Source organism: Anguilla rostrata, chromosome 13 (genome assembly GCF_018555375.3).
Source record: "Anguilla rostrata isolate EN2019 chromosome 13, ASM1855537v3, whole genome shotgun sequence".
NCBI classification, from domain to species: Eukaryota; Metazoa; Chordata; class Actinopteri; order Anguilliformes; family Anguillidae; genus Anguilla; species Anguilla rostrata.
The window spans coordinates 12329904-12348309 of record NC_057945.1 but is presented as its reverse complement, the minus strand read 5'-3'; the positions used below and the strand labels follow the sequence as shown (position 1 = coordinate 12348309).

The window sequence follows — 18406 nt, the reverse complement described above, 5'->3', positions numbered from 1 at the left end:
TCCTGACCCATAATGCCTTTCCTCCGCCTCCGGCAGATACGTCAACCACTCCTGCGCCCCGAACTGTGTGACCGAGGTCGTGACCTGCGACAAGGAGGACAAGATCATCATCATCTCCAGCCGGAGGATAACCAAGGGGGAGGAGGTAAGAGAGCGGTGGCGACCCCCTGCTTCTCCGAGAAGCGCCTACTTTTCCTCCCGTAGATGTTGGCCTTGCAGGCACACAATGCATTTCATGCTGTCATCTCATAATGTAAGCATGCTGTATGGTTGCATTATTTTATTATTTTAGTTTTCCGGCTTGCAGCTGGGCCTTTTGTGCTGTCCCGCTGAACCTAACTCCTGTTGTGTGCATACCGTGGTTAAATGCTCGTCACGACATTTACACGCTGGGCTAGAGGTTGGGTTACAAAAGAGGGTTTATTTAACGGAAGAATAGAAAGTGGATGGCGTTCAGGAACGCTGTGCGTTTGAGCTGGCTGACCTCGCTCTCTCCGCCCTCTTCCCGTTCCCACGGCAGCTGACCTACGACTACCAGTTTGACTTCGAGGACGATCAGCACAAGATCCCCTGCCACTGCGGGGCCTGGAACTGCCGCAAGTGGATGAACTGAGGAGCGGACGAGCCCAACCGAACCGGGCCGTCAGGAGCAGGGAGGGGGGGAGAGAGAGAGCGGACGAACCCAACCCAACCCAACCGGGGCGTCAGGAGCAGGGCGGGGGAGAGAGCGAGGGCCCAGGGCCGCTCTTACTGCCCTAGGACCCGCTCTCAAGGCCTACAACCCAGTCTATAAGCTTCTTTCTTTTTTTATTTTCTTCAGGGAAAGACGTTTTATTTTAAATTCAGGAAAGTCGAAATAAGAGTAGTTTTAACGGACGCGTGCTTTTTTTGTTGTCGTTTTTATCGAATGGGAGGTCGCAACGCCGGGAGCCAAAGCAGCGTAGGGCGGAGTGGACTTAGCGAGCGCGCGTTCGGCGTTTTGCCCCGTCCTGCACCACGGAGACCGCGGCCCGGGGCGATGACGGTACTACTGAACGCCACAGCGGTCTGAATGCGGCCACCCCCTCCCCGCCCCCGCTCGACCCCACCGAAGGACCATGTAGACGACCTTCTCCTTCCTCCTCCAAACGCCGCAAGGTCGACGTGGCGCTCGGGGGGCACGTTGAGACTGGGCGGGGGAACGCCCGACGGACGCGTTCAGAGTCGTGTACGTTCTGCACGCTGCGAGATCGGAGCTCGACCCTTCTGCCGAGCCACAGACGCCACGGACACCGGCTGGACAGTCCTGGGGGGGGGGGAGTGGGGGCGGGAGGGTACGGGCGCCGCTGAGGGGGAGGAGCTTACGCACGCAGCCCCGAAGCCAGACGATGCTATACTGTGCGTAGCTGAAGGTGGGTTAGTCTGACCCTGTCTACCTCATTGAGTCTGTGGGACCTGTCAGCTTTATCAGATGTAAAGCCCGCTGTGGAGAGGGCAAGCTGTATTTAAGTGTACTGAGGCTGCTGTAGGGAGGAGGTGGGCGGGATTCAGTGGCGGGAGAACGTGTGCAGGACGGGAAGGCTGCGTTGGCGGCACGCCGTCGCGGCGAAGCGGGGAAAAGGTAGCAGCAGGGTCCCGTTCAAGCCTAGATTACGATAATGATGACAGAAGATAAATCTCCAGTATCGTTGTTAGCGTGTGTATATGAACTGCATTAACTATTTGGACAAATCTGTGCATTAAGAAATTATTGGTCAGAGGCCTAACTCTAAACTGTACATTTAGGATCGCACTGGTCAGTATTTCTGTGTTTCCTTTCACCAAACAAGTTTGAATTTGGGTAACTAGTGTTTTAAACAACCGCACAACGGAAAGCAAAACTTGCGGCCCAGATTCAGTTCTAACCACTTTGCACTATGAATTATAAGCTTAAGCAAGATTTGCATTTTAAATTTTTTATTTTTATTTTAGCAACAGCATAAAATCTTGCCTACTAAGCAAAGGTAACGTACTGTTACATTTGTTGTACATATTTAAAGACCAGGTGCATTGTGGGTAGACTGAATGGTGACCTGACTTGTTTGAATTTTGATGTGGTAAGGACTGTAGCTTCAGTTTGTAGTTACTCAATCCGAATGTCTTGCCCTGTGTCACTGGGGTCAGGAATGGGTGGGGCTGTTGTAACACTGTGACACGCAGTCCCATATTACTCCCACTCTCCCTACTTGGCATTGTGCGAGCGGGCCTCTCCCAAGTGTGTGTTCTGCCAGTAGCCAGTAGGGGGCCCCATTGCCTTCAGTTGAATCAACAGCTAAAGGGTTACAGGTGGTGACCCAAAACTGAAGGTAGCCGAAGACAGGAAAAGGGCATTCATTTTTTCCTTGTTTTTCTTCTTTTTAATCAAATTGCAAAATTTCTTCAGAATGCAAAATGGGAGGTGTATCGTCTCCACAGCCCTACATTACTACTCTTATTTCTCTTCCTTGACCTTTGACCTCAGTTGCTTAAAAAAAGCCAACTGTACAAACTGTATATATATATATATACATCGGGGGGCCAGAACTCCTGTTCCAGCCCTTTTTTAATCTGTAATTGTGAAATAGATGAAAATCAACCACTGGATATCATTTTATTAGCAGATTTAAGTAAATATATACAAACGTAAATATATATATATATATATATTATAAAACGGTAAACTGAAATCTATGTACCTGGATGGGAGTTGTTTTTTTGCATTTACCTGGTTTTGTATTAGATTTTTTGCAATAAGCTTGTAAAAAGCGGCTGTAAATTTTTAGCTGGACAAAGACGATAAGTATTTTTGTTTATTGCCAATAATTTTGATAAGAAGCGGGCTGAAATATAGACTTTGCTCTTTACGGAAGGGTTTTTGTTTCAGGAAGGCATCCATCGTTTTGTTTTATTTTGAGGTCCACATGACTGCGGAAATGCACTGCGGTTGTGTGCGATGTGGTTGTATTTGTTTTTGGGTTTTTTTTCTACTATTTATATTACTGCTTGTGAATATCTACAGTACATCTGGCCTAGTCATCAGATTCCTCTGTCCTTTGCTCTTTCAAATACCTTTACCTCCTTAGATTCATGATTATTTAATTTTCTACTCTAGAAGTTGAGATGTGTTGGAACCGCTTGTATGAATTTACGAGCTGGTCAACCCATTTTATATTGTGGTGTGATTTTAATTTTAACTACTAATTTTGGTTTGGTTCTTTTTCAAGGGAAGTCTATGACAAAATGAAGTTCACTGGATATTTTTGCCTGGATAAAGTTTGTTTTTGTGTTGGAATATCCTAATTTAAGTTCTCTGCCTAGCATTTAATTTAAAGTTTTTCAAAGCATTACCTTTTGAAGTTTCATTTGTACAGCAGCTACAGTACCTTTAGGGAAAACAAGTAATGAAATTATCTTTTTTTATGTTTGTGGCATATTTTGTATGTTATGATTTGAATTTTTTTTCTCCCTACTATGCCTGAGGTTATTCTTATTCCAGATTTCCTTTCCTCATATTTCATTTCTGCCTCAATTTTATTTCCTATAAAGAAAAATAAAAAATGCATTTTAAATATGAATGAAGTTTCCTCTGTTTCATACGTATGTATATAAGTGATGTACAACTAATATAATCAGTGATGTACTATATAAGCTATTATACTTATAATTTGTCAACTGCCTCAGCTTCGGCAGGTATAGGCAAGTAGCTGTTGCCAAAGTTTATATGGCTCGACATGGATAGCCTCCCCTCGTTTTATCTAGTAGCTTGGATAGCTAGCCTGTTAGCTAGCCGAGTAAGCTGCAATTAGGTTACAAGACAAGGTTGTTAGTAATTTCTCTGAAGCTGAAATGAAGTTTGCAGTTCATGCAGAATTATGTGGGTGCAATAGGAGTAACATGTAATAAATGGAGTAAAAACCGCAAGTTCTCGGATCAAATCCTGCCTGTGCCAGAGTCCGGCTGGCAGTCCCTCAGAGGAGCCATATAATCGGCTTTGTGTTGCTCAGGGGTATGAGAGGGGTGCAGTTGGTAGGGATAGCACTGTTCGTTGCTTGAGCAACTCGTGCTGGCTGTTGGGGCACCCATAGGTTACTGTCCGCAAGCGTATGAGTGGGTCTCCTCTGCCCCCACTCTGTGAATATGCAGCTTGTGGTTGCGGTGTGAAAAGAAGCAATGGCTGGCGGGCGCGTTTTGGAGAACTGCAGAGTGTCTTCAAGCCAGCAGCAGGGGCTGTGCATGAGCACACACAGTTCACGAACTGGACATTCCAAATTCGAGTGGAATTAGATGCCAAATTTTTAAAAACAGTAATTTTTTTTGTCGATAAATTAACTTTTATTAACGGAATTAATAAAAGTGAAACTGCCTACTTACTGTCTTGGACAAGGCAAACTGTGGAGGGGCCAATCATGGCATAAAACAACCTTGACATTCATGGCATTAAATAAGCTGTGAATGAAAGTCTGAGTCTGAGGAGAAAGTTGTTTTATGACAATCCAGCTTGACCACAGAAAAACTGAATCGAAACCGACACAGGACTGGGAACCCTACTCCCACGGGGCCAGACCCAGCTTACTGCAGTAATGTCCCCAAGGTATCAATACAATCTGGTTGTTCTTGGTGGGGAAAAAATTGTATGTATTATTTTAATGAAAAAGGGCAGCAAAGAAATACAGGCTTCAGTTAAAGCTACCGATAGCCTAATAAATCAATATATACATCAAATTAAACAAGTAAACATGTATGTTAATGTTCATTGGTGTTTTTAGTTCAGTCTATCAATAATCAATAAATTATTACGTAAAATGAAGCAACGTGAACATTACAGAATGGTTTGTGTGTGTGTTAGTTTTCAGAGGACCATAAGGTGAGCTTTATTATACCAACCGCTGATAAAGGGCTCAACTCTTGGTAGTGTTTAAAAACAACCTCAATTTTAAGGAGGGTAGGTGAGAAAATCTCTTGTAATTGCTTAGCTTACTGCTCATTTTTTTGCTTCTTGTTCCAGAAAAATATGCACCCAAAGCTGGGGGCTGTCCAAGGCACAAAGCCCCTTCATTTTCTTCTCATTTTCCTACAGTGTGTTCCATTGTTATAAGTCTTGTGGGGTTCTGTGTATTTATTGTTTTTTATTGCTTATTGTTTTTTAGTCTATCAATTATTTTTGAACAAATTAGAAAAAACAATCACACAATAACGAATTCAGTTAGAATAAAAGACGTAGTCCACGTCTGAATAGAGCAACAAACTCTACAGGTTGCTGCAGCACTGAATGGGTACAGAGGTGGGTAACCCGGCTTCAAAGAGTAAAAAGACTGACCATGCATTTGCTTCACCAACATGCACTAAACCAGCTGATTACAATAATTAGTTCTCCCATCATGCTGAAGAGTTATGCTAATTAAAATCAGCTGGTTTAGTGCATGCAGGTGCCAATGAATGAGCTTTCTGGTGTGGAGGGATGACTAGCCAACAAGGGAGTATAAAGTGCAGTGGAGTAGTGAAAGGAGCATTCGTAATGAAACGGATAGCAGGATGGAGTGCCGCAGCATCATAAGTGAGAGACTGAATCTTCAATGGCAGCAAGAGTGAAAAGACAGCAGAGGGAGAAAGCTATACAACGTCCAACCATCTGTTAAACCTGGTAATAGAGTGAATGTGCCTCAGAAAGATGAAATCAAATTGACAAGGCTAAGGCTGGGGCATTGCGGTTTAGCAAGTGGGTTGGTGCTAGTGGGGAAGCACAGAGACGGCAATTGTGAGAACTGTGAAGCCCTGGAGTCTGTACAACACGTCTTGATGCATTGTCCGATCTATGCTGGGGAAAGGAGGGTTTTATTCTTTTTTTTGTATGATTTTATTTTCATTTCATTATACACACACAACATGACATCTTATACATTTATCACACACAAAACATCCTAACATAAATACAAAACATCCATACACACCAAACATTACTAGACTTACATCAAAACATACAAATTCACATAATTGCTCAGTCCTACATATCTACTGTTTCCAAATCATACCCCCGATTCATTTTAACAACTTAGCTATCCAATACCTTTTCACACAGCCTCTTTTGCAAATTGACACATTATCGGTTTCATTTTTATCACCTCTTTCATGAACTCGTCCAAAAAAACAAACAAACAAACAAAACCAAACCAAGAAAACAACAAAAGCATCCTCCTAAGCATTTACGTACTATAACTATGAGTGCCCCTTAACTACTGCCTTCATCATCCCATCCCATACAGCTTCAAATTGTGCTATTCTGTTATTTTCTATGGCTAATATCTTTTCTATATTTAAATAATAAAGCATTTCATTTTTCCAATGTTGTAGTGTTGGAGGTTTAATAGATTTCCAATGTCTAAGTAAAAGTTTTTTTAAATACCATCAATGAAAAAAGGATTATCCAACCCCAAGGGTGTCTCACTGTAACGTATGTCACGTCATGAAATAAACAAATGGGTGAATTAAAATTGAATTTTACTTTAAGTACCTCTGACAACCATTTTTCTATGTCTAACCATATCTTCTGAACTTTAGAGCACTCCCAGAAGGCATGTGCTAGTGAATCTTTAGTTCTACACTTGAAACAATTGTTTGATGTACTACTATAATATTTATGAATTGTATCTCTCGTGTAGTAAATTCTATACATTATTTTATATTGGATTAAGCATAAATTTTCATTAACAGTAATATCATTGGTCGTATTCCAGCACTCCCTCCATTTTGAGCCAATGTTTGTTCTTCCCAAATCCTGATTCCACACATTTATCTTACCTTCTAAGAGTTTTTCAACTGTGCAGGACTTCTGCAGGATTCTATAAATGTTGCCTATCATGTTATTATCCTTTTCGGGATCAAATAAAATTTTCTCAACTGTGCTCTGCTGTCCAAATAAATATGTCAAAATTCTGATTTATATAGCTTCTAAGTTGCATGTATTTAAAAAAATCTGCATTAGTCAAACTGAATTTACTTTGGAAATCTGTCCAAGACATAATTGTATTACCTTCTGTTAAATCATTTAAAGTCTCTATTCCCCTTGTTCTCCAGGTAGGCCAATTTATAGTTAAATTCTGAAGGGCTATCCAAGGATTGTTCCATGAGATAGTGTTTTTTGGAACTGATATTGATTCACCCAGTATCCTCTTAATTTTCTTCAATGATGTTACTGTATTTTTTACTATTAAATTTGTAATATTCTTAATATTATCCTTTGAAACTAAACATGTAAAGAGGTTATGGGGATGTACTTGAGCATCTTCAATATGAATCCATTGTTCATCCTTTGTATATTTGACTATATGTCACAAATAGAATACTTGGGTGGCAAGTTGGTATAACTCTAAGTCAGGAAGGTTAAATCCACCCTCTGATTTAGGTAAGTGTAAAGTTTTCATTTTGATCCTATGGGTTTTTCCTGCCCATATAAAATCTGTTATGGCAGAATATGCTTCTTCTTTTTTTCTTTTTTTTAAAAACCTTTTTGGCGGGGTAATTGGTATTATTGAAAATAAAAAGAGAAACTTTGGAAGCCATGTCATTCTACAAATATTAATTCTGCATATGAGATTTATGGGAAGATTATTCCATTTAGTTAAGGCGTCTTTCATAGAGTTTTCATAGGTTTTATTCATAGAGTTAAGTTAACTGGGAATTACATTTTTTTTCCTTAGATCATTGCTGGGCGACGGGGTCGTTCCAAAAGAGAGAGCTAGGGAAGTAATACGCTTCCTTAAAACTACAGGTCTCTATCGCAAGATATACGCCTCAGATTGCATAAGCAGCAATGACATTTCTACACCCGGCTATTTAGGATATTTATACTCCGGAATACACTACTGAAGTAACGTCGACATTAGAAAAGTTGAATTAATGAGTTTTGTTTAGGAAAAGTTCCATGTTGCGCACATAAAAGCATAGTCCGTTGTCACGACAGAATAATAGGAGTGCTAATCTGTGACGTCACTGCTGAGGTAATAGAAGGTGATGGAGCTTGACACCTGAATTGAATCAGTGTTTACAGCCATGGACTCCGTAAAGCAATTTAATAAGAGGTAAACAAAATGATTTCAATTCAGCGTAATAATAAATGTTTAAAATCTGTATTTGTGCCATCATTAATTGTGTTTATTAATAATAAAATCCACAATAATTGGCGTTATGTTTTCTATGAAAGAGGGTATCAAAAATTATTACATTTTTCGTATATTTAATGAAAACGAAAAACAAATAGAATATTGCCTTGAAATGCCTGTCATCTTATTTTTTTTAACAGAAATGTGGTAAAAGGAGATAAGGATGATTTTAAAACATTGCAGAGAATGGTAAGAGCTGATCATCCTGTCTTTAAAGGAATTACACAGTCAAAATACACAAACTAATTCAGGTATATGTCTTTTTTTAGTCATCCTAGTGCTTGTGTTTGCCATCTTTTTTGCATCATTAAAATGGGACCCCCGGTGTTAATTTCAGAAAATCAGTGGCTCATTCCAGTCAAGCATTAACAGAAAGTGCTAGATACGGTATCAGGCTGTTACCTGATATTTTTGCTCCACTGATTTAGCCCCATTTTAGAAATGGTGTGGTTATGAAATCCTCTGAAATTGTGGAAGATGTTTGGCTTTATTTAGTTTTACCCAAAAATGTTTTTTATTAAGGTTTTGTTACATACACACTCCAGAGCATCTGTGTGTGTATGTGTTTTATGAGTTGACTGACATTGAGTGTAGAAAGGTCATCTAAGAGGTGGCTGACGCTGCTGTATTTCATTAATATTTACTTTAAAGATGCTTTACTTCTGAGAAAGGGAGTTGTAGGGAGAATAGGGGGTAAAAGTCAGTAACAGGAGTGAAAGCTCCAGACATCCAGTCTGACTCATCACTATCCTGCCCCTCCCCCACCTCCATCCTCTGCCAAACTGGTTAATCATTCCTTTCATCTCCTGTATTTTTAATCCCTCCTTTCTCTCACTTCGATTTTGAAGTACAGTTTGGGTCCATGCCCTCTGCTCCAGGTTCAAGGTCCCGTTCCGACAAAGTACACTGTCCTGCCGGACATCAGAAAGGATGTTCTGGAGTTGAGAAACCAGACAAACCAGGTGAAACTAAATGTTTTTGTTACAGTTGTCAAACTGTATGTCCTTCTGTCCAGTACATCAATCACACCAGCCTTCTAAACTCCCCTTATAAAACCTGAGAGTTGCCCTTGGTAACGAGAGCAAGATGTTTTCATCCCATGTTTCTTTCTATTTTTTCCCCTTCTCTTTGCAGGAGGATGACACCCAGTCAGGAAGTCTGTTCCAAGAAGAAGTACTTGTCCCTCTCAAATACAACATCCTGCCCGTCATCAAAAAGAATACGGAGGAGGCGCATCAGCAGACGAACCATGCCAAGACAAAGTGTAGCACTTCACTGGGCGCCTCACTGGATCGCAGTTTGCCTTTTCAAGCCAGGGTCTTGCAACAGGTGAACACCATCTCAGCTCCTCCACCCCAGCACTTGAGATTATGAAGTTGAATTGAACTGTAAAAGACATTTTTGCCTCTGATAAGATCCTCTATACTGCCATTCTGGGCCCCCATTTCACATTTCGTGCACAGGATATAGGTCAACATTATGCACAATTATGCACATGTTAATTAAGTACCTTGCTGGATCATGGTACTTGTAGTTTTTTTTGTTTTATTATAACCGGCCACAGTACAACACAGCAAACCCATTTCAAAGGCATGGTTTATTTGGCAAAACGTTAGCTAACCATTGTGTTCTTATCTGACAAGAAAGTGAAAATGACCAAGTGAAAATGATGAGTGTGATGAGATCATTTTCAATTCCACAAGGATCAACTGTTGGCCCAACACTTATTTTAAATACTTAGTATTTTTTTGGAAGTGCTTTTCATGAGGATATTTATTGCTATATTTATTAGGAGAATAATTACATGACACTACCATATCTCTGTGCTTTTGCTCATTGTCAGCTATTAGAATTTTATTGGCAACCAATATTATTGAGTAGGCCTTCAAGGCCTGAGGGATAATTACTCTTGTCTTCTCTGATGTGTTCATTCAAACTTTGCTCTTCTAACTCCTGTCTGCTTCCTTTTCTTCTTCATTCTGTTCCCTTACATTTAAAAGACTTCCACAGCTGTGAACAGTGTGCCCCAGATGCAGGTGCCAGGCAGTCAGGTGACTGTGAAGTTGAGCAATCCAAAGCTCCTCCCCATGACATACAGCATCCTACCTGACATTAGACAGAAAGTGGTTGAGAGAAACTGCCAGATAGACCAGGTGAGACCAGAGTAACTTCATAGAGTGAAGTGATCACTATTCACAGTCTTCTTGTGTCAACACACCTGGAATGCGCTCAGGTAAAATCTCTATTCACAGCTCCAGTGAGAAAATTAAGTGCCTCTTTAGCTCACCTCTTGTCCCTTCAAATTGACAGCAGGAGAGTTCAGAGGTCAACATCCCTTTGAGGCCCACAGAGGAGGAGGAGGCAAAGAGTGTCTCTATCAACCTAAATCAGGAAACAGTTTGGACGGGGCTGGCACTGCCCATGTCACCAGCAGGTATATTTTTGTCTTGGGGAGTTGGGTTTGAAGAGTTCTGTTAGTGCAGCTGTGTCTGCCTGATAATATAGCAGTGAGCGTATTAGTAAGAGTAACAATTATATGATCGTTCCTATGTTTCTGAATGGTCACTCTGTAGTGGTTATGAGAGTGAGATTGTGATTAGTAGTGTGGGTGATTCTGGGGTGGTGGTGGCCAGATGTGAGACTGGAATGAGGGCAGCAAGTATCAGAAGTGCAGCAGTGCAGATAGCATCAAATCAGTCAATCAATCAATCAATCAAATTTTATTTGTATAGCGCATTTTACAGCAGTTGTCACAATACCCTTTACAGACAACCCTGGCCTAAACCCTCACAGGAACAAGCCGAAGGCGCATGTATATGGAGGCCATGTCTCACCACTATCAGTATAGACTATGGAAATGAGTATGCATATGCTGTAGTAAAGGGAGGTCTGCTGACAACCCCCCCCCTCCCGAACCCCCCAATGCAGTGGCTCTGAAGTACTTCCAGAATCACCTGACCAACTTGGAGCAGAAGGAGATCCTGGACTTCCCAGAGATTTGGTATCTGGGCCTGGGGGCTGAGAAGAAGGACTCCCAGGACATGCCTGAGCACTCTGAAGACTCCAATTTCAACTCTGACCCTGAAGATGAATGTGGGGTCTACATCCCGGTAAGGTTCATCACAGGAAGCCTATTTGTGCCATAAGGCCATTGCGGCTTGGTTTTCAAAGCTGGCCCGATGACTGGTTGTCAGCATTTGAACTGAATGATTGTGTGTTCAATTGCTTTTACCTTAACTTTGTGAAGTTATGTGACATTGGTTGGTGCCATTGTGTTAGCCATTGTTTTTACATTTGGCTTGACATCTCCATGGAAATGACATGCTTTACTTACTGAAAAGGTCATATATTAGAACCAGTAGTACAGACATGACAGTGCAAGTCCAATTTATTGTCATCTTATACTGGCAACAGCTAACAGGTAGGCCTCATCGCCATACTGATGGAAGATTAAGCATAGATAATCTAGTGTGTGATTGTCTGAGGAAATAACTTTCAATGGATAAATTCATTGGCTGAGCTGTTGGACAGCTAGAATAGCACAGCAGCAATATTTTGACTTTATTGTTCTGAATGTCCCCAGGTTCTGCATGACCACATTGCCTACCGCTATGAGATTCTGGAAAATCTTGGACAAGGATCGTTTGGCCTGGTTCTGAAGTGTATGGATCACAAGACTAAGGAGCAGGTGGCACTAAAGGTCATTCATGACACGGAGAGGTGATGAGGATGATGAGGAAGACCATTTTGCCTAGAGATCTGAAACCATTCAGTGCGACAAATATACAATAATAGAGGCAATCAAGGAAGGAGGAAAATACTTTTTCACGGCACCGTATATACTGACTTGCACTTTTAGTCTGTATGGGCTATGCATATATTTTCAACTGAAATAGAAGCATTGGTGATCCTTCATTAGTGTGGTTGCCTTTGGCACGTTGTCACCCTGATTTATAATGCAATCAACCTGTGGGTTGATGCCTTAGAGGGGCAGGTCACCCAAAAATGAGATTAAGGTGTGTTTCCACTTACGCGGAGTAGTATCTGTCCATCCAGATAGGTTCGCTGAAATGTGATGAGTTTTCTAGATAAAAAACTGCTGCAGCTCATCCTGATAAAATGGTCCTTGCAGGTCCATCTTCATGTGGCTTCAAAGCACCAAAAATTTCCACTTGAAAAATTCAACAGTAATGTCTCCAAATATAATCCCGTGGTTACTCATAAACATTCCCAGAGCTTAATTTCAGCACGGCTTCATCAAACTACTTCTTCTACTTAGCTGTGAAGCCATGTGAAGATGCAGCAAATATCTAGAAAACTTTCAGCAAACCTATCTGGATGAACAGATACTATTAAAAACATTAATTTCGTTTTTGGGTTGACTGCCCACCTAAGGTAAATTAAAAAACCCAATTTAATGACAAATTATGAGTGATAAGCATGCTTCTTATTAATTCCAGCAATTCAGTTGCGGTTGTAAGTCAAACTTTGAGACTTTGTGTTTTAATCAGTACATCAATTGTCAGCACAATAAAATTTTGTTTCATTTTTTTGCATGCAGTGCAAATTACATGGCCCTCAAGGAACTGGAGATCCTGGATGTGGTGCGGAGGGAAGACAAGGAAAACCAATACAACGTCATCCACATGAAGGAGCACATGACCTTCCGGAAACAGCTCTGCATCAGCTTTGAGCTCCAGGGGTGAGTAGTTCTGTGCAGGAGGTTGGGGTGTGGATTTGGGTTTACAGAGGATTCTTTGTAACAGGGCCATTGCATTATAAATATGCTGTCAAGTTTCCAGAAAAAAGTGCAGCCATTTTGTACATTCCTGTCACTGTCTATTGTATCTATTGTATTTCCTTTGTTAAAATGATTTTTGTTATTATTTCCTGCATGGTAAGTGTAAATAAATTCAGCAGATCCCCCAAAGTGACAGTTTTTCCTGCATCTTGATGCAGAATGGACTTGTATGAGCTGATGAAGGAGAATAACTTCAAGGGTTTCACCTTGTCCCAGACACGTCACTATGCCACCGCATTGGTCACCAGCCTGCAGATGCTGCACAGGATGAAAATAGTCCACTGTGACCTCAAACCGGTAGAATATTCTGCCATGGATAGACAAAGTGATAGAACTCTAATAGTCTGCCATAAGCTGCAACAGGGATAACATAAATGCTCTGTATTTGAAATTTGTAACAGTGATAACACTGTACTTTAATGCTCTATGACTGGTTGAAACTGTCAGGGCTTTACTTATGTCCTCTGTGATAGGCTGAAATGCAAATGCACAATTGCATTCTTTAATCACTTCACAGGATTGCATAGAATTGCTAAAAAGTAAAAAGTTGTGTAAGTCGATCTGGATAAGAGCATCTGCTAAATTCCTGTAATGTAATGACCACTCATCAAAAATTTCAAATAAGGTGATTTTTCAACCATATCAGGTGTTTGACTTAAAAACAGCATTAAAAACAGAAAAAAGAAAAGTTAATTCATTAATTAACCTCCTTTTTCTCTTAAAGGAGAACATCCTTCTGTCAGAGAAAAAACATGGAAACATCAAGGTGGCCGACTTTGGGTGCAGCTTCTACGAGCACCAAGAAGGTTAGTACCCTCATTAGTCCTGTGCAGGGAGATCTGTGGGATCCACTCTGCAGGACAAATTGGGCCCTAGAGCATTTTTGGCCTCTAAAATTGCATTTCTCTCTGTTTCTTTGAAGGAGTGGTAGTTGCTGTTCATTCTCACCATTTTCCCTTTTCTCCTTTTCTCTACCATCCTATTTTTCTCCCCTGCTCCTCTACTCCTCTATCCTTTCAGTCACTTCTGTATCTTTTTCTTTCTCCCTTCTCCTCACTCTCTCTACCCTCTTTCGTTATCCCTTTCTCCTTTGCTCTCATTAATTTTCTCTGTCTCCCGCTCCTACCGATGCCCCCTCCCCCCCATTTTGGTGTGTGTCTTCAGGGTACACCTATGTCCAGACACGATACTACCGTGCCCCGGAAGTGATCCTAGGCCTTCCCTTTGGCACAGCCATTGATATGTGGAGTCTGGGCTGTATCCTGGCTGAGCTCTACACTGGCAACCCACTGTTCTCTGGGACCAATGAGGCAGATCAGCTCTCCTGCATCATGGAGGTACCAGCAGCACTGCATACACTCTCTTCACTGCTCACCCTTGTAACATAGCACCTGTTCAACAGCCGTCAAGTGTTCTCTCAAACTTTATCAATAGTTTATTAGATTCCATCCTCAAATGTGTGTTTGCTTTCTTGGGTGACATAAGCCCAAGCACTCACAGAGTCAATGGCTGTTACAGTGCAGATTCAATGAAAGGTCTGTTTGTTGACCCAAACACTCTCCTTGGGTCTTGTTTCTCCCTGAACCACACAGGAGTGCCCGTACCTGTCTGTTATGCTATTTTAGCAGTGTGCAAGTTAGTGATACATTATCACACTCTGTTTCAGGTGCTGGGAATGCCCCCAGATAACATTGTTCAGATGTCACCAAGAAGGAGGGTATTTTTTGGTAAGAACTTTGTATATATGGCAGGCATTGTGGTTTTGCATTTCTTTGACATACACTCAGTAGCTATTTTATTAGGTACATCTATGTAGAGGTAGGACCCTCTTTTGCCTCCATTATAGAGTTCTTTGTGGATTGGGTTCAACAAGGTTCTGGAAAACATTCCTTAGGGATTTTGGTCCATGCTTAACTGACAGTATCAGACCGTTCCTGTAGATTTTTGGCCTGCACATTCATGCTGCAAACCTCCCATTCCATCTCATCTCAAAGGTGCTCTTTTGGATTAAGATCTGGGGACTGTGCAGACATTGGAGTAAACTGAAGTCACTGTCATGCTCATAGAACTAGCTTGAGGTGTGCTTTGCGATGCGGAGCATTATCCTGCTGGAAGTATCAATTTGAAAAAGGGTAGACTGGCAAGAGGGGGATGCATATGGTCAGTAAGAATGCTTAGGTATGCTGTGGCATTCAAATTATGTCAAATGGTATTAAGGAGTCTAATTTTTACCAAGAAAAGATTCCCCACACTATTAGGCCACCACTACCAGCATACAGTACACCATTGAAGGCAGGATGGATCCATGAATTCATACCGTTTATGCCAAATTCTGACCCTACCATCTGCATGTCACAGCAGAAATTGAGGTTCATCAGGCCAGCTGATGCTTTTCCAATCTTCAATCGTCCAGTTTTGGTGATCATGTGCCCACTGTATCCTCATCTTCCTGTTGCTGACAGGAGTGGAACCCGGCATGGTCTTCTGATGCTGCAGCCCGTCCGCTTCACCTTTTGACACTTCGTGCATACAGAGATGCCCTTCTGCACACCGCTGTTGTGAACAGTTGTTATTTGTGCATTTGTGGTCTTTTTGTTAACTTTGTGAACAAATCAGAACGGGGCAACTGACGATAGTGAAGTCATGCGCTATAGCAGACTTGTTAATGTATGGGTTTAAAAAAAAAAGTTTTTTCAAATCTTTTATTCAATGGCTGTCTATGTTTGTGCAGATCCCAAGGGCCAAACTACATGTCTCAAAAAAAGGCCAAATTCCAAGGACTTGGCCAGCGCATTGAGGAGCCGAGACCTGCTGTTTGTGGACTTTCTTAGGCGATGTCTCACGTACGTGCCCTGTCCGCTCACCATTATCACTCTGAAGATGAACGAACAGACAATGTGGATGTTAACTGTCGGGGCAGCAGGGGCACCTTTGCTCACTGTTGTAGTGAATCCTTGCACTCTGCCCTTACACTGTAGTCCCAGAATCCAGACAGTCGTATCTCAAGCGCTTGCCTTACTGTCTGGGATCAGCATTTACTGTAGCAGCAACATGCACACCAGATATGTGCCAGGTTGCCATTGGTTACTTTCTCAAAGGATGATTCACAGATGTACAAGCTATTTCACACATCTGTGAACCGCTATTATATAACTTCTCTCTAATACTTCTCTGTTTCTCGTAGTTTGTTTTAATCACATCTTTCACCTTAAACCTACATTCACTGAGTTGATTTGATTAATTAGAAAATACTGGGGCTGCTGAGTGGTTCATCTGGTTAGAGGTATACTATGCAGGATTTCATTCCTTGTTTTGCTCCTGTGTTTACAATCAAAAACATTTCCTCCTCCTAACATCATATTGTATACTGCTGGAATCACGTCTCTTTCAAAAATACAACAGTAGCTGCATTCATACCTGTCAGGCAGTCGCAAATATGCCACTTCGCTTTCATATGCAGCAACGTTACAGGGTAGTTAGTGTTAGCTAAGTGGTAATGGAACAAACCTATGCTACCACTGCTGGCCACAGAACCGACGGGTTTCAGTCTGCTCTAGTCTGCCTGGAAGTTGGACAATACACATAACATAAGCACGCATATTCACAAACACATCATTTCATTGTTGCTTTTATTTTATTTCATTTTTTTGTATCTTTACATAGTGTAGCTTTGTGTATCTATTGTGTATCTATAAGTTGTACGCCTCTACCACTTTGTAGCTTGATGAGAGGCCGTCTTCCCCCTTCAGCAGATTGGGGAAATAACCTAGAAGGCTGGCTGCCGCCTACTTGCCAATCCCCTTGTCAACAAAGGCACACGACAGCACATTCACTTAAGATATGATGCAATGTGCCTCTCCAACCAGGTATTGGTCTGTAGTAGTCAAGCTGCAGTCATACTTGGAAAAAAATGCCTAACTTATACGGGATACTAGTAAGATTTTCCAACTGTGGACTCACCCCAATTGTCTACCTAATGATAGCTAGTTAGCCCATATGAGCTGAGAGAAGTGGATTGTAATTTTATCCTGTAGCCTTAAGTTGTTACTTTGTAAAAATTTCAAACCCACAGTATCATCATGGCCAGCCAGCTTATGTTGTCAAACATAAGTGAATTTAGTTAGCTAATAACAGCAGCTACCAAACATTAACTAACAATGAACAACCATTTGGTTAGCGTTAGGTTAGCCACCAAGGCGACCCTATCTCTCCACCACTAACTCATCTGAAAACACACCACTGCAATCAATCCATACATGTTTACTCTTCTTCTATTGGCCACATGCTTTTCAGATACAACCACAAAAAAGCAGGTCATATGCCCAGAAACATCCTGAACACTTTTTAGAATGACAAATGCAGGCAGACATGCATGAACTGGGCAGAAGTTCACACAGACACAGATTGCCAGTGCATCATAGTAATGACTGAGCATGGTTGTTTTGTAATGTTTTCAGTGTGAAAATCCTGCATAATATGCCTTTAACTGCTCTCGTTCTCACATATGGATTGGCCCCAGGATTCAGGATTGAATTCTGAAAGTACAGACTGTGGATGTTAACCCCACAAGGTGATACTTAATTGCCGTTTGCTTTGCCCAGGATTAGGGAGGGTTCCGTTGGAAGGTGCACCTGCAGGTCTGCTTGTTAAGCTGCATTAAGTGTGTTCCTCTGACATCTATTTGCAAGCCTGGCTTGTGAACTATTGCATGATGACAAGTTTCAATTGGCATGTGCTTTGGAGGAAAGCATGTGCTTGTTTGTGTTCTCTTCCAAATCGATAGCAGAGGACCCAGTAATGAGTGTTGATACATGATTGGGAATTCCAAATTGGGGAGAGAATGGGGGGAAAGCATAAATAAACAAATACATGGATAAAATACAGGTTATATCCCAAAAGTAGGGATGTTCATGGCTTAGTACTGTCCTGCCTTTCACAGGCTTATAGCAGAGAGGTATAAGGCTGGTGTGTGGTGCTACGTGCGCTCTGATCCTGAGTGTATGTGTGGCTTCCAGGTGGGACTCTGCCAAGCGAATGACCGCGGAGGAGGCAGCGCACCACCAGTGGCTTCAGAAGCCGACGGCGGCGTGCTGGTGGCCGGAGACACTGGCATGGCTGGCACCCTCGCCCCCATCGTCGCCAGGACCCATCAGGGACCAGACGTGGACACTGAGCCCCAGGAGCAGCGTGAGCACCAGGCCACTCCTCTCAGGGCCCCCCACGGAGGGGGAAGAGCCACAGAGGGAGGGGCTGCAGGACCACAGAGGTTCACTGCCCCAGGATTCTCTACTCAAACTGTACACGAAGGGTTTTAGCCCGCTCCAGTGCTGTGAGGTCATGTAGTCGCTCTTGCCAGGTAACAACTAAGGCATCCTTGCAAAAGAACGATTTGGTTTCTGTCCTCTCTACCCACTGGACTCTCAACACCCTCCTATTGGTGGGATCTTCACAA

General features: G+C 42.0%; 2 protein-coding genes and 1 long non-coding RNA gene across 3 annotated transcripts in view; all 3 read left to right on the top strand.

The window, feature by feature from the left end:
- The window catches only part of LOC135238111 (histone-lysine N-methyltransferase 2D-like), a 49294-nt gene extending 45722 nt beyond the window's left edge, over positions 1-3572 (top strand). Inside the window, 2 exon segments of the mRNA XM_064305798.1 lie at positions 37-145; positions 521-3572. Coding sequence (XP_064161868.1) covers positions 37-145; positions 521-613 — 202 coding nt within the window. The 3' untranslated portion in view covers positions 614-3572.
- A 5698-nt stretch (positions 3573-9270) lies between these two features.
- On the top strand, positions 9271-13885 carry LOC135238316 (dual specificity tyrosine-phosphorylation-regulated kinase 4-like). The gene is made up of 8 exons (XM_064306097.1): positions 9271-9482; positions 10154-10306; positions 10464-10587; positions 11082-11263; positions 11737-11873; positions 12715-12855; positions 13679-13760; positions 13877-13885. Exons 2-8 carry the CDS (start codon positions 10184-10186, stop codon positions 13883-13885), a joined length of 798 nt encoding a protein of 265 aa, XP_064162167.1. The 5' UTR covers positions 9271-9482; positions 10154-10183.
- Positions 13886-13990: 105 nt separating this feature from the next.
- On the top strand, positions 13991-15799 carry LOC135238023 (uncharacterized). The gene is made up of 3 exons (XR_010324995.1): positions 13991-14291; positions 14621-14681; positions 15686-15799. It is a non-coding gene; the product is annotated as an uncharacterized LOC135238023 (long non-coding RNA).
- Positions 15800-18406: the final 2607 nt, after the last annotated feature.

Bases quoted from the DNA above. Each gene is read 5' to 3' on its own strand.
- LOC135238316 (XM_064306097.1), top strand. From the start codon at position 10,184: ATGCAGGTGCCAGGCAGTCAGGTGACTGTGAAGTTGAGCAATCCAAAG. The intron at 11,264-11,736 runs GTAAGGTTCATC...GAATGTCCCCAG, and splicing joins AATGTGGGGTCTACATCCCG to GTTCTGCATGACCACATTGC. The intron at 11,874-12,714 runs GTGATGAGGATG...TTTTGCATGCAG, and splicing joins GTCATTCATGACACGGAGAG to TGCAAATTACATGGCCCTCA.